Source organism: Myxine glutinosa, chromosome 3 (assembly GCF_964187855.1).
Source record: "Myxine glutinosa chromosome 3, kmMyxGlut1.1, whole genome shotgun sequence".
NCBI classification, from domain to species: Eukaryota; Metazoa; Chordata; class Myxini; order Myxiniformes; family Myxinidae; genus Myxine; species Myxine glutinosa.
The window spans coordinates 62923124-62938315 of NC_136263.1; the positions used below are offsets into that span (position 1 = coordinate 62923124).

Below are 15192 nucleotides of genomic sequence, written 5' to 3' on the forward strand. Positions count from 1 at the left end.
GCGGGGGTTAGCCTTGCGGTCCCCATGACAATCTTCTCCATCTTGCCCTATTTTCTGCATCTCTCCTTGTTAACCCCCTTGCCCGCATTTCTTCTTCCACCATCTTTAGCCAAGTCTTTTTCGGTCTTCCCCGTCCTCTACTTCCTTCTACATTCATTTCCATCACTCTTCTCAACCAGTCACTTTCATCCTTCCTCAACACATGACCAAACCATCTCAACCGGTTCCTCTTCACAGCATCAATCACAAGCTCTATTCCCATCATCTTTCGCAATTCATCATTTGTCTTCCTCTCTCTCAACGATACTCTGCACATCCATCGAACCATTCACATTTCCACCCTTTCCAACCTTCGTTGCTGCTCTACGTTCATTACCCATGTCTCGCTCCCATAAATCATAACACTTCTCACACATGCAGCATACACCTTTCCCTTCAGCTTCAACGACACTCCCCTCCTCATCAGCACGCCACTCAGTTCCCGAAACTTCTTCCATGCACATCTCACTCATGCAACCGTTGCCGAGTCTGATCCACCTTCTCCATTCAGCATGTCTCCGAGGTAGCAAAATGTTTTCACACCTTCCAGCTTCACGCCGTCTCCAAGATCCAACTCAACATTTCCTCCATCTGCAGCTCCCTCTGTGCACACCTTACATTTGAATGTAGCTGCCACACTCGTTAATGACCCTCTCAGACCACTACATTTTTGATGAACTCACTCAGCGCACATTGTACATTGAATGGAGTTCACTCCGACACCCTTCCTGCACACAGCACAGGGCCACTTCCCAGTTCTTTCCACCTCACCACATGCTTTACCACTTGCCATCACCTTCGTCTTTCCGATATTCACCTTCAGACCTTTTGTCTTCATACATTCCTTCCACTTGTTCATCTTTTCCTTCAGTCCATCCATACTTTCCGCAATCAACACCATATCATCTGCAGACAACAACTCCCACGGTAAACCCTCCTTTACGTTCTGAGCCAGCACCTCCATCACAGCTACAAATAGTAGTGGACTTAGTACCGACCCCTGATGCACTCCCACCTTCACCTCAAACTCACCACTGTTCCCGTCCTTCGTCCTTACAGCTGTGCGCGCTCTTTTGTACATTGCCATCACTACTCTGATCAACCATTCACAGTAACGTAACGTATTCACAGTAACGTGATCACAGTAACGACTGGCAGTGTATAAAGATTCACAATAATACAGAACATTACATGCGGCACCTGCAGTCCACAGTTGAGGAGGCAGATCTCCGCATACCCATGCATGTCCTTGATTTTCTCCAGGCAGGTTACAAAACCTGCATTGTTATCTCCAACGATACAGATGTGACAGTTGCCCTACTGTTTTATGTGCCCATCTTTCTTCAAGAGGGACTGAAGGAACTGTGGGTACGGGCAGGGAGATGCACCACCACCCGTTTTGTGCCCCTCCCCTTCACATTCTGCATGCACGGCTGGGTCCTGATCTATGCACAGTCCTTCCAGCACTACACAGCCTCATGGGGTGTGATATCACCAGCAAGATTGGTACCAAAAAATCGGCCCTCAAGGCTGACCCTGAGATCCACTTGCAAGGATTTGGCACTACGGCTCCACTAACTTCTGCAATGATTCAGCATGAATGATCGTTTTATGAATGATCGTTTTAAGGCCATTTTCCCCACTAGAGCGGGGGTTAGCCTTGCGGGCCCCATGACATTCATGGTTCCCTGTTTGAGGCAATGTTTTTATGGCCGGATGCCCTTCCTGACGCCAACCCTTGGTCGCCTCTTACGATGCGCAGGGATACGGTGTACCTATTCTAAATCGGGGTACACACCGTGATCATTCATCCCAGCAAGCTGGTACTCAACAATATTCAATATAACAATATTCAACAATACTCAGCAGAACAATATTCAGCATGCAGAACAATATTTGATGAATGTTGTAGATGCTGGGAGCAAGTCCAGCAATTTCCAAGAACGTCAAGCAGATTAAGAGCGTGTACGTTATGTGTCTTTGCTATAATTATGATGTAAATAACTTTTCATTTACATGTTTAATATCAATGTTGTTTTGTTACCTTAACATTTTAACAATAAAATGAGATTCTTCAATAATGATGGCTTCTAATTAGCATAATTAACGTATTATTGATACAGTTTCTTACCCAATGAAAATTAAAATCGACCAATCATGATCCTTGTCCATGAAAACATAGGTGTGGATTCATTGTACATTGAGCTGTGGTGCAAGTGGATCCAGTCATAAGGGAAAACAAGATTTTCAGTTTTGTTTTCAATTAATTTGAATATCAAAAGATGGTATTTATACTCATTCATAACACAAATTATGATGCTAGCAGTCACCCGAGATAAGTTTTAAACATTCCAATCAATGTATGCATGTTCAATTACTACTTTTAAGAGGCTATGTTAATCATATATTTATTCTTCGAGTAAATGACCCATTTTAAGGCCGATTTTGGATCCAATTTGCATATTTATGACATCATAATGGCTCCAATCATAACAAAACCAACCTTATCATAATCCTTGACCCTGAAAGCATGGGCATAGACACTTTGTTTGTTAAGTTTGGATGTGTAGTTTTTTTTTGTTTTTTTTTTGTTTTGTATACTGATTCGAGGCTCGTGAAAGAGCTGACATTTACTTCACAAACAAATCAACCAGACAAACAAAATATATAAAAAGAGGGAGCGGAAGACAAGAGAATGGGAAGCACACAAACACTTCAGAGCACACAACATTTGAGAGCAGGGAGATGTGTGGGAGGGAGAGGGCTCGGGGAGAGGAGGCGTGGGAAGGGGTGGGGGGGTGGGGGGTGGGAGAAGTATAAAACACAAGGACACCAAGGACTTCCAGGTCAGAAGTTGGTATTTCAAAAAGTGGAATTGGGGTGAAATTATCGGGGATAGAAAAGATCAAGGTTTTGGATGGGGGAAGATAAGAGATGGTGGTGAACAGCTGTTTTAAAGACCTGGAGGGTGGAGTGGGATTGAAGAGAGTGAGGGAGTTTGTTCCAGAGGCGGGAGAAAAGAGGAATGAAGGAGCGAAGGTGAGCAGAGAGTCTTGATTTTGGCAGTTTAACCATAAGAGGGTTGCAGGCAGATCTTGTGCGACCTGTAGGAATATTTGCGGGACAGAGCCCAGAGAGAGCTGGGGGGGCAAGGCCAGAGAGGAGTCGGTAGAAGACGGAAAGACCACCAACCTGCCTGCGGTGAGTGAGTGAAAGGCCCTTGGAGTTAGCTTCATCGCGGGAGATTCCAATGATTCTGAATGCTTTGCTTTCAACAGCGTGAAGACGAGCTAGGTGTGAGGCAGGAGCACCAGCCCAGAGGGGAGAGCAGTATTCCATTGAGCTGCGGATGAAAGCCTTGTACGTGGTGAGGAGCTCAGGTGTGCCAAGGAAGGACTTCGCACGACGGAGGATGCCCAGTCGGCGACTGGCTTTGGAGGCCAGATTTGAAATGTGGTTTTCCCAGGAAAGATCATGGCAGATAGTGAGACCCAAAAGTTTGAGTGACAGAACTTCTTGGAGAGGATTATTCAGAAAGTAGATGGGAGGGTTGTCCAGTCGGTCTTTTCGGAGAGACATTGTAAGAGTGTGAGATTTGTCAGGATTGAAAGACATGTTCCACTTGTTTGCCCAGTCTGTGATTTTGTCCAGGTCTGCAGAGAGTGAGGAGGCTGCAGACTGTCGATCTGAGGGATGAAGAATGGAGCGACAGAGAGTAGAGTCATCAGCAAAGAGATAGAGAGGATTTTCAAGAGAGTCGGGAAGATCATTGATGAAGACCAGAAAAAGCACAGGGCCCAGAACACTGCCTTGGGGAACTCCAGCCTGAACAGGAAGAGGAGATGAGAGAAACCCATTCAGCGCCACACGTTGACTATGACTAGAGAGGAAGTCCGCCAGCCATGCGTGGAGATTTCCATGGATACCAACAGAGGAGAGTTTGGTGAGCAGGGCGGGGTGCCAGACCGTATCGAAGGCACGTGATATGTCAAGGGAGACAGCTCGAATTTCCTGTTTGCCATTGAGGACCTCCATCCATTGCTGAGAAAGCAGAAGCAGCATGTCCAGAGTAGAGTGACCAGGTCTGAAACCAAATTGATGATCAGAGATCAAGCCATTGGAGAAGAGGAAAGATTTCATATCTGAAGCAATGATGGATTCCATGACTTTACTGATAATTGAGAGAAGGCTGATTGGTCTGTAGTTGCTAGGATCTGTTTTTGCACCTTTTTTGTGCAAAGCGGTGATGTTGGCGGATTTCCAAGCAGATGGCAGATGACCTTGAGCAAAAGAGAGTGTGAAGAGAACAGAGAGAGGGATTGAAAGAGTGGAAGAACAAGATTTTAGGACCCGTGGGCTGATGCCGTCAGGTCCAGTTGCAGAATCAGAGTCGAGGGTTGACAGAAACTTTTCCACCTTGTCAGGAGGAAAGGACACAGAGTCCAGGAGCAGCTGGGTACGACTGGGTACGGTGGGTACAGAGAGGGATGGGTTTGGGACACAAGATTTAGAGGCAAACACAGAGTTGAGGCATTCAGCTTTTTCACGCGTGGAGTCAGCCGTGTGGCCGTTTGAGGTGAGGGAGGGGATGGAGGGGGAACAAACACCAGAAACAGATTTGACCAGACGCCACCAGGATTTGGAAGAGGGAGACAGATAAGAGAGTTCTGTCCTGAGAACGGATAGATATTGTTTCCTGGCTCTCCTGAGGGTGGACACACACTTGTTTCGGGCTTTGTGAAAGGAAATGAGATTTCCTTCCGTTGGATTTGCTTTCCAGGAGACGAAAGCAAGTTGTTTCTGGGCAATAGCCTCACCACAAGATTCCGTGTACCATGGACGGGAGGAAGGGTATGACAACTGAAGACGAGATGGGATAAATCTGTGCATGAGAGAGAGCAGTTTACTTTGGAAGAATTCCCAGGATGAGTTGATGTCAGAGGCGGTAGAGATGGGAGACCAGTCCAGATGATTGATGGCTGCTTGAAGACCATGCCAGTTGGCCTGAGTGAAATGCCAGACTCGTCGACGCTGAGGAGGCTCTCTGAGAATGGTCAGAGAGATGTCCACTTTAACAAGCACATGATCAGATGAGCCGATTGGAGCAGAAGAAGAGCAGCAGACATTTTCAGGGAAGTTAGTCATAACCAAGTCCAGAAGAGAAGATGCTCCATTGATTGAGATCCGGGTCGGGAAATTGACAGATTGTGTCAGTCCCAGTGAGTCACAGAAGTCCTTTGCTGAAGAGCCATGGCTGGTGAGAGAGGTACCCACACCCAGCCAACTTGCATGGTGACAATTGAAATCACCACATATGAGGAAGAGAGAGTTGGGATGGGTAGATAGAAGTTGGTCCATGTTATCAGACAGCGAGATGTAGATGGAGTCATCACTGTTTGGTGGACGGTACAACACACATATGAACAAAAGGTGGGAGCGAAGGGGAAGCCGTAGCCAAAGGTATTCCTGGGGGTGAGGTGGAGATAGGGCAGTGCAGGGTGAGTGAGGAAGAGAGTTTTTTATAAAGATAGCAACCCCACCTCCAGGATGAGGCTCAGGTCTATCATACCGGAGGAGGGAATAACCTGGGAGAGATACCAAGGAATCAGAGACATCATGAAGGAGGAAAGTTTCTGTTAAGCAGATCACGTCTGGTTTGTCAGAAGCAACCTGTATGGAGAGATCAGTCAAGTTTGAGCGAAGGCCCCGGATGTTTGAGGTCCATACTGTTAAAGAAGAGGCAGGGGGAGCATCGGATACAGAACAGGGGGGGGGGGGGGGGAGCGGTACGGTATGATGTGGAAGAGGAGGAAGAGGTAGGGAGAGCTGTTGAAGGTGCGTCAGAGATTTCAGAACAGCTTGGAGAAAGGGAAGTATGGGGCGAACAAAAGGTTTGATGGTGATTGGGTGAGGCGCAGTGAGGTGTTGTTTGAGGAGGGGGAAGAGTGAGGCAGAAGGTTGAGGGAGCTGAAGGTGAGAGTTGGAAGGGGGAAGAAGCGGGGAGGATGCTTTGAGGAGGAGGGGTGAGAGGGGAGGAGTGAGGGAGGGTCTCAGAGGGGAGGGGTGTGGGGGGAGTTTAGGAGGGAAGGCGCAAAGGGGGGAGATCTGAAAGGGATGGGTGATGGGGAAGATTTGGAGGGGAGGGGAAAGGGGGAAGATTTGAAAGGGATGGGTGATGGGGAAGATTTGGAGGGGAGGGGTGAGATTGGATTTTGAAAAATGTACGATTAATGGGAAACGAACATTTCTTGCAAAATGAGATTCTTGCGACCTTCGAGTCAAAAATACGTTTGAGGATGCTGAAGGATGGGTGGAGTACTGGAGAGTTTAGGGAATGAATGAAAGATGCACTGTAAGAGATGGAATTTTTTTTTGGAATGAATAGATTTGGTGAGCAAGTCAAAAGCATCCTTTTATAGAAGAAGAAGAAAAAGGTGTTATAGAATATGACAGAATACCATTCTTCAGGGGACAGATGGAACATTTTTTAACGACGTGAACAAAGAACGAACGAACAAATAAGAACGAAACGGATAAGAACAGAGAAGGGAATATATATATATATATATTTTTTTTTTTGAGTTGGGATGAAAACAAAGACAGAGACCGAACGTGGAACGTGAAAAATAGAGACCGAAAGGAATTGCGAGCGCTGAAAGGAAACCGACGATTCTGTACACAGGTATGAAAACCAACACCAGTGGCCGAGTTATTGAGAAAATAAGATTTTCTCATGTATACTTAGTGGGGGGTAAGCGAAAATCTTCGTGGGGGGTGACTTCGTGGTCAGTCTGGAGCAAAACTATACAGATTTGGGCCTGTCACCCAAACTTTTTTGAAAGGCCTTGATATGTACAACAATAAAATCATGGCTGACTTCGTACATTTGCGATTAACACGAACTCCCCCCTCGAGCCTAGAGTATTATACTCTCACTAGCCGAAAGCACCCGGCCCGGGTTCTTTTTGAATGAATTTACTACTATAATTCAGCTTTTACTCTCGGCCGTAGAAGATTGACTACTATAATTCAGCTCAGCTTTTAATTGTGAAATGGGCCCAGCCTGGCCGAGGCGGCCTCAACCGGCCTCGCCACCTAGCCTATAACCTTCCCGGGGCCCGTCCCGACATTTTAAGTTCTTTTTGAATGAATTTACGACTATAATTCAGCTTTTACTCGTGGCCATAGAAGATTGACTACTATAGTTAAGCTCAGCTTTTCATTGCGAAATTGGCCCAGCCTGGCCGAAGCGGCCTCGACTGACCTCGCCACCTCACCGATAACATTCCCGGGGCCCGTCCCGACATTTTTTGTTTTAGAGGTTTCCTCCTATCTTTCACCGTTCAGGAGATTAGCGTGTGCAAACAAACAAACAAACAAACAAAAACTTTCTTTTATACAGTCACGTGAAAAAGTAAGTACACCCCATGTAAAGTTTTGACTTTTTCAACATATTTCAACATACGGCTATTTGATCTTCATTTCAACAATATTGATAGATAAAGGTGATATAATACAACAAATATCATGAAACATTTACATTTTGTAGTCCATTGTATAATTTAAATAAACATAAATGCAAATTTCGCATGTGGAAAAAGTAAGTACACCCCGACATTTATCGCTACTTCAAATACCTAAAATTAGAATCAGGTGCACCTGCTCAGGGGCAAATGATTAGAACATCGTTAGAGAGGATCTTGGAGGAACCTGTCTTATTTAAACCTCAGACATTTAGTTTGGTTTGCTCTTTGTTGTTGAAGTGTGCAGCGTCACCATGCCGAGATCAAAAGAGCTCTCTGAGGCCTTCAGAAAGAACGTTATAGATGCCTACGAGTCTGGGAATGGATTTAAAAAGATCTCCAAACAATTTGAAATCAATCATTCGACTTTCTGGAAGATCATCTACAAGTGGAGAAGATTCCAAACAACTGCCAACTTGTTCAGGCCAGGCCGCCCGAGCAAGTTCAGCCCAAGAGCATGCCGCAAGATGCTGAAAGAAGTCTCTAAGAACCCCAGAATGTCATCACGGGACCTACATGTAGCTCTTGCCACTGTTGATGTCAAAGTGCACGAGTCTACCATTAGAAAGAGGCTACGCAAATTTGATCCTTGCAACATGACAATGACCCTAAACATACCAGTAAATCCACCAAGGAATGGCTGAAAAGAAAGAAATGGAGGGTTCTGGAATGGCCAAGTCAAAGCCTGGATCTAAATCCCATCGAGATGTTGTGGGGGGATTTGAAAAGAAACGATGTTGTGGGGGAGGTGTGCCAGGAGGAAACCTTTGCTGTCCAGAAAGAACATCAGGGCAAGACTAAAGTTTGCCAATGAACACCGAGGCAAAGACCAGCACTTCTGGAACAATGTGCTCTGGACAGATGAGTCAAAGTTAGAGCTATTTGGCCACAGTACCAGAAGACATGTTTGGCGAAAACCAAAGACAACATTTGACCACAAGAACCTGATTCCAACTGTAAAGCATGGTGGTGGAAATATTATGGTTTGGGGCAGCTTTGCTGTATCAGGGCCTGGGCAGCTCACCATCATAGAATCCACTATGAATTCTTCATTGTACCAAAGGGTGCTTGAGGATAATGTGAGGCCATCTGTCGGAAAGTTGAAGCTCAACCGAAGGTGGACCTTGCAACATGACAATGACCCTAAACATACCAGTAAATCCACCAAGGAATGGCTGAAAAGAAAGAAATGGAGGGTTCTGGAATGGCCAAGTCAAAGCCCGGATCTAAATCCCATCGAGATGTTGTGGGGGGATTTGAAACGAGCTGTGCATGCAAGAAACCCCTCAAACATCGCACAGCTGAAAGAATTCTGCATGGTGGAGTGGGCAAAAATTTCTCCCAGTCGATGTCAGAGACTGGTAGACAGTTATAAGAAACGCCTACTTGAGATTGTTTCTTCCAAAGGGGACAATACCACCTATTGGAGCCAAGGGTTTACTTTCTGTTTCCACATGCGAAATTTGCATTTATGTTTATTTAAATTATACAATGGACTACAAAATGTAAATGTTTCATGATATTTGTTATATTATATCACCTTTATCTTTCAATATTGTTGAAATGAAGATCAAATAGCTGTATGTTGAAATATGTTGAAAAAGTCAAAACTTTACATGGGGTGTACTTACTTTTTCACGTGACTGTATATATAGACTAGCAATAGCTGAAAGCACCCAGCGTTGCCCGGGTTATTTTTGAATGAATTTACTACTATAATTCAGCTTTTACCCCGCAGCTGTAGAAGATTGACTACTATAATTCAGCTCAGCTTTTAATGGCGAAATGAGCCCAGCCCGGCCGAAGCGGCCTCGACCGGCCTCGACCGGCCTCGCCACCTAGCCTATAACTTTCCCGGGGCCCGTCCCAACATTTTTAGTTCTTTTTGAATAAATTTACTACTATAATTCAGCTTTTACCCACGGCCGTAGACGATTGACTACTATAATGCAGCTCAGCTTTTAATTGCGAAATGGGCCCAGCCCGGCCGAGGTGGGCCTCAACCGGCCTCACCACCTAGCCTATAACTTTCCGGGGGCCCGTCCCGACATTTTTGGTTATTTTTGAATGCATTTACTACTATATTTCAGCTTTTACTCGCGGCCGTAGAAGATGGACTACTATAATTCAGCTCATCTTTTAATTGCGAAATGGGCCCAGCCCGGCCGAGGTAGTGGGCCTTGACCGGCCTCACCATCTCGCCTAAAACCTTCCTGGGGCCCGTCCCGACATTTTCAGTTCTTTTTGAATGAATTTACTACCATAATTCAGCTTTTACTCGAGACCGTAGAAGATTGACGACTATATTTCAGCTCAGCTTTTAATTACGAAATGGGCCCAACCCGGCCGAGGTGGGCCTCGACCGGTCTCGCCACCTAGCCTATAACCTTCCCGGGGCCCGTCCCGACATTTTTTGTATTAGAGGTTTCCTCCTATCTTTCACCGTTCAGGAGATTAGCTTGCGCAGACAAACAAACAAACAAACAAACAAAAACTTTCTTTTATATATATAGAAGATAGAAGATAGATTAACTCGCTTCCACCCCACCCAATCCCTCCTCCGTCCAATTTTCTAGTTTTTCCCTCCATGGAGTTTTTTTTCTGTTTCCATCTTGCCCATCCTATGCATCTTCTGCTCCCAATTCTTCCCTACACCCATTGTTTATCCAAGTCTGCCTCTATCTAACTGTTGATGATGATTTACATCGAGTAAAGAAACCCCATGTAAGCAGTGACTGTTGTGGGAAATTTTTGTTGTGGCTGAAAAAGTTTTTGAAAAAAACCCAACAGAGCTTTGTACATTGATAGGGATGGATTCCTCTGATGTGGTGAAGGTTTTAGTTTAATCCCAAAATTTCAGCATTTTGTGAGGCCTTGTGGGTTGTCACTAAACTGCTATCTTCATCAGTGAGCTGGGCTTTATGAAGTGTTGAGCGGTGAGCTGTGGTGTTCTCTAGGATATGCTTTTGCACCTCCAGGTACATCTTCCTGAGTCTGTTGCCTTGTCTGGCCTGCATCCTCTGCTCACCTGTACTGGCCATCTGGTGGAGAGTTTGGTGACGAGTGAGCTTCCACTTCTCACTTCTGCCTTCCGCATGTCTGGCTGCTCACCTGCACAGGTACCCCTCCTCATACTGCCTTGATCCTGCTTTGCGTGGTTATGTGTGTGTGCTTATTTGTGAGTGTGTGCATAAAGTATTGTTATTTGCATGGGAAGTCTCATCTTTACTTGAAGAGACACCATCATCTTCACTTTAGTCACTAAAATGACCCCAATATTGGCATTGCTGCACTTTTACTTTTCTAATTTTCGTTCACAATGGTGTGAGGAGAAAGCGAGCAGGTAGACGCACAAACCCGGGCATATACCTTCTTGGCAAAACTCATCTGAGTGCCATTAGTGGCCCCTGTCAAGCAGCCGAAGCCCCGCGGCCTCTTGGAGAAAGCAAAATGGCTGGCTGTAACAGAAATATGCCAAACAATGACAATCAGTCACAGAAAATGACTAAAGGGACACAGACCCCTCGTAGACTGATGCCTAAGTTTGTGCGACCACACCGTGCAGCCACAATATGTGCTGAAAATGATAATGACTGCACCTTCTGCAGTGAGGAAGGGGATCCCTGCCTCACAATAGGACAGAGCTCTACAACGAAGCTAAAAGGTGTTGCCTGCTCTACACCCAACAACTACTATATTCCATACGAATCGGATAAGATTTAATGAACAGAGCTGGAGCTTAAAGGAGAGGGAAATCATCCTCTACTGCAAAGCGTATTCTGTGCATGAAGCATGGGGGACTAACGGTAAAGGAGAAAGATTCATGAACCAGTCTTGGTTCATGTATAATGTTCCTTTACTAAAAGAAGAGGTTGAGATTTTGAGTTCTGGGAGAACTCCCTCCCACCTTCTGAAACCCGCTAATGGAGATAACAACCAGTGGTTGAAAAATGCAGGAAGTAACTAGACAATAGAATTTGGCATAAATGCATCTATAGATGTACCTCCACCCACATTGTATCATTATATGTGAACCCATTGTTACTTTTTATCTCATTTGAAGGTCACATGAGAGAAAAGAAAGATAAGTAAAAAGAGATTTCAGATCCTTCTAACTCGAGTTATGTTCTGTAAAATTATTTTCAATTTAAACTACACATGAATTTTGTCTTTGACTTTTTCAGTTTATCATGTTATTACAGTCCATACTTGTGCCAAGTTTAGTTGAAATCGCTTCTGTGGTTCACAAGTTATCGTGGTAACAAAAAAAAAAACAATGATAATCGATGCAAGGACGGACAGATGGACAGCCAGATGGACCTCTCAAAAACACAAGGGCCTTGATCCCGGGGCCCGTCTGCAGATGCATAAAAAAGGCCATTAAACGACTACCTGACAAGCTGTATATGTATAATTGTTTTTCTATCGCAAGCCTTCCTCTTTTATCATACGAGTAATACCCACTCACTCCAGGTGCATGACGAGCATGCTGTAAATATCCCCTCCCCCCGGCAGGTGTCAGTGGTTAAACCACTTGCATTATTCCACACTTACAGGTGAAAATCGCAAGTTGTCTTCCCAACTTCACAGGCGGGGGGGGGGGGGGGGGCGAGGGAGTGGGGGGTTATTCTGTGACCATGACTTGATCCTCGGAAGCTTGGGCCCGTATGCAAAATTTGGTCTAGATCGGCCAAAGCGTTTTTGATTCTATAAGGTTCATGCTTACATACATACATACATACATACATACATACATACATACATACATACATATTCGGTGTACTGAAAATAAAAAAGGAAAGCAATGTTTTTTAAGCTGTGTATTCCTCTTTGAAAAACGACATTACTTTCTGGTACACCTAATACATACAATCATACCCACAGAGAGAATTGCTCAATTTTATGATATTGTTACGGACCGCGGATAAGATGTTAATTTGCCGAGCAGATGGCGCCGCGGCCCGAACCGTTTTTTACAATGACCAAGACCCGATTCCTTAAACGTGGGCCAAATCGTGCCACAGATATTCAATGGGGAAAAGACAAAGGCGACACGGATGTGAAGAAGAGGAAGACAGAAGTAGGGAATACGAATATAATTTATTTGCTATTTACAACCAAAAGTAACCAAGGAGAAGAAAGGATAATAAAATAATTTACAGAAGAAATCAAGGAGACACAGTGAAATGCTAGCTTATCTACACAAGCTTAACTTATACCCTGGACAGAACAAACAAAACAAACTCACGTACGCAAAAGGATGGAAGGACAGGAATCGTTTGGAGGGATGAGCAGGTGGAATCACAGGGCACAGCGAGCAGGTCCACTCCGGGCGGGAAGCGAGGAGCCGGCAGCTCCTTGTATTCGGCTTTAGCCTTTACACCGCACACCGGCAGGGTCACTCGCTGCCCCGTCAGGGCTTCACGCGGCTGGTTGAAGCGGCTCTCTGCAGAACTCTTTCTTTGCACTTCTGGACTTGGACTCCTCTGCCGTCTGTGGCGCACTTCTGGTTTCGCACTTCTCGCAACCCTTTCTTTGCACTTCTCCCTTGGCCTCCTTCTCATCACTCCTATCAAAGGCTTCTTGCGCGCTTTTTATAACGCCCGCGGGCGATCAAGCCGCCGGCCTCTAGAACACGCCCATCGGTGAGCTCGCCTCGGCCCTGATTGGTCGGCACGGGCCCTCTGGCTCCACCCTTGATGACGATGGGCGGCACGCCCAGGATTCGGCAGCTCCTCCCCCTTCTTCTCCGAGCCTACCTCGTGGCTAATGGAGTCGCGGTGAATGCAGTTGGCAATTGCGGCTTTATTAATTGAAAATGAAAGGGGATCTATCTATTTGAATTCGGTGCAATGGAGTGTCAATTAATGGAAGACAAATCCTTAGCCTAATACACAGAATAAGGAAATAACTGTCAACAAGGAGGAAATCTATTATTGGCTACGTGGGTGCTTGTGAAATAACTACGGGCACGACCTTTGACCTTTATACACAGACTGGAGGCAGGAGGGTCCACAATAAAACAATTTAAAAAAACACAATCCTCATATCCACAACAATATGATATGGAAAATCGTTATCCACATTGATTTGTCGGATGCGGAGGGGCGGAGGGGTCTTTGCATGTTTCTCCTTTAAATACTGTACTCATAATTTTCTTTTTGCAAGATTAATCATTTTTTACATTCCTGTGATTAATGTACATGTCTCCAATAAACTTTAAGCATTCTTTATTTAGAGTTTATTCATGTCATGCAGATTCTGTGAGTACATTTTGTTGAGTGTGCAGACTGTTTGAAATGAGTTTGCTTTGAAGTCACTGATAAATGTGGAATGGCAAAGATAACCTTTAGGTTTGAAGTTCAGATTCGGGATGATCATTAAATGCAACAAACACTATCTGTTAAGTTTATTTATTTATTTATTTTTACAAACTTTCAATCCATGAAGGCTAAAATATTTTGCGATAGTGGTAATGTTATGGCCTGAGTTTTTTTTTCTTTCTAAAACCAAGGAGAAACTATGTGTGCTTAGATCACTATATCTCATCCAAGGATGTTAGTTACAGCAGCTCAACCAGAAAAATGCCTGCCATCTGATCGGACATAGTCGTCTAATTTTGGCCCTTTCAAAATGGAACCAGAAATTCCAGATTGACATTCCATCCTTATCGCAAATTTGAGTTTGCGATAACCTTTTTTATGCTAAATGCTTTTCGCTCTGACATTCCACACCCTCTTTCTCTGCTCTCAGGGATCCTCTCACACCTCACACAGTATTGCAGCCCCGCACCTTAGCTGAGTCAACCCATCTGAAATCGATTACGAGGAACTTCCCCTCCTAACAATCTCCAAAAATACTTTTAGCATGTGCTATGTGGACACATTTAATGGAAAACCCCAAGGTTTGACCAGACTCGTGGCTTAATGTATCGAGCATCAGCTCTGAGTCTGGGAGGTCGGCAGTTCGAACCCCGGCCAAGTCATATTAGTCCGTGGGCTGAGTAGGGTTTACATGCACCCCCCCCCCCCCCCCCCCCACAACTTAACTTCCCGGGTATGTCCATGTACCCCCCACCCTAGGGGTTAGGAAAAACCATGTTAACAGAAAAAAACTCATTCCCTCATAGTTTGACCTCTGGTGACCTCATTAGTGACCTCATTTGCATATAACACATATCATTGTAAAGAGTGTCCCAGGACAAACATTATGAGCGGTCATATGCAACCATAGGATGACAAGGTAAAAAGTTATGGCCATTTGAATTTAGCCTACCCCTAATTTTCGGAATCACTGACACAGGGGGGTAACATCAAAATATGCGTGGGAGGTACCTTGGGAATGAGTTTTCTTAGCCGCGTCGCAAGACGCTGGTCATAGAGTGCCCTCTGCTGTTGTTCTTGTTCTTGTTCTTCTTCTTCTTGTTCTTGTTGTTCTTGCAGAGAAGACAAAACCTCAAAGCTCTACCCATTCTGGGAACCATAGCTCCACCCATTGTGGGAGAGGCTTCATATAAACAAATATCCACCATTTTATTAACTCGCATAGCTTTGAGGCCTGTTTTGTAGGCCCGTGGTGTCTTCCTCTCTCACACAGTTTTATTTCAAATCAAATTCGATATATCATTTCA

The 15192-nt window shown here is 45.0% G+C and overlaps 1 protein-coding gene across 2 annotated transcripts in view; it reads left to right on the top strand.

The window, feature by feature from the left end:
• TBC1D32 (TBC1 domain family member 32) overlaps positions 1–15192 on the top strand; it is a 192385-nt gene that overhangs the window by 145333 nt on the left and 31860 nt on the right. For both annotated transcript variants that reach the window (XR_013622840.1, XM_068110762.2), the window contains exon 31: positions 10541–10681. Coding sequence is in view for 1 of the 2 variants with exons in the window: in XM_068110762.2 (XP_067966863.2) it covers positions 10541–10681 (141 nt within the window). In the remaining variant the exon portion in view is untranslated. The remainder of the gene's footprint in view (positions 1–10540; positions 10682–15192) is intronic.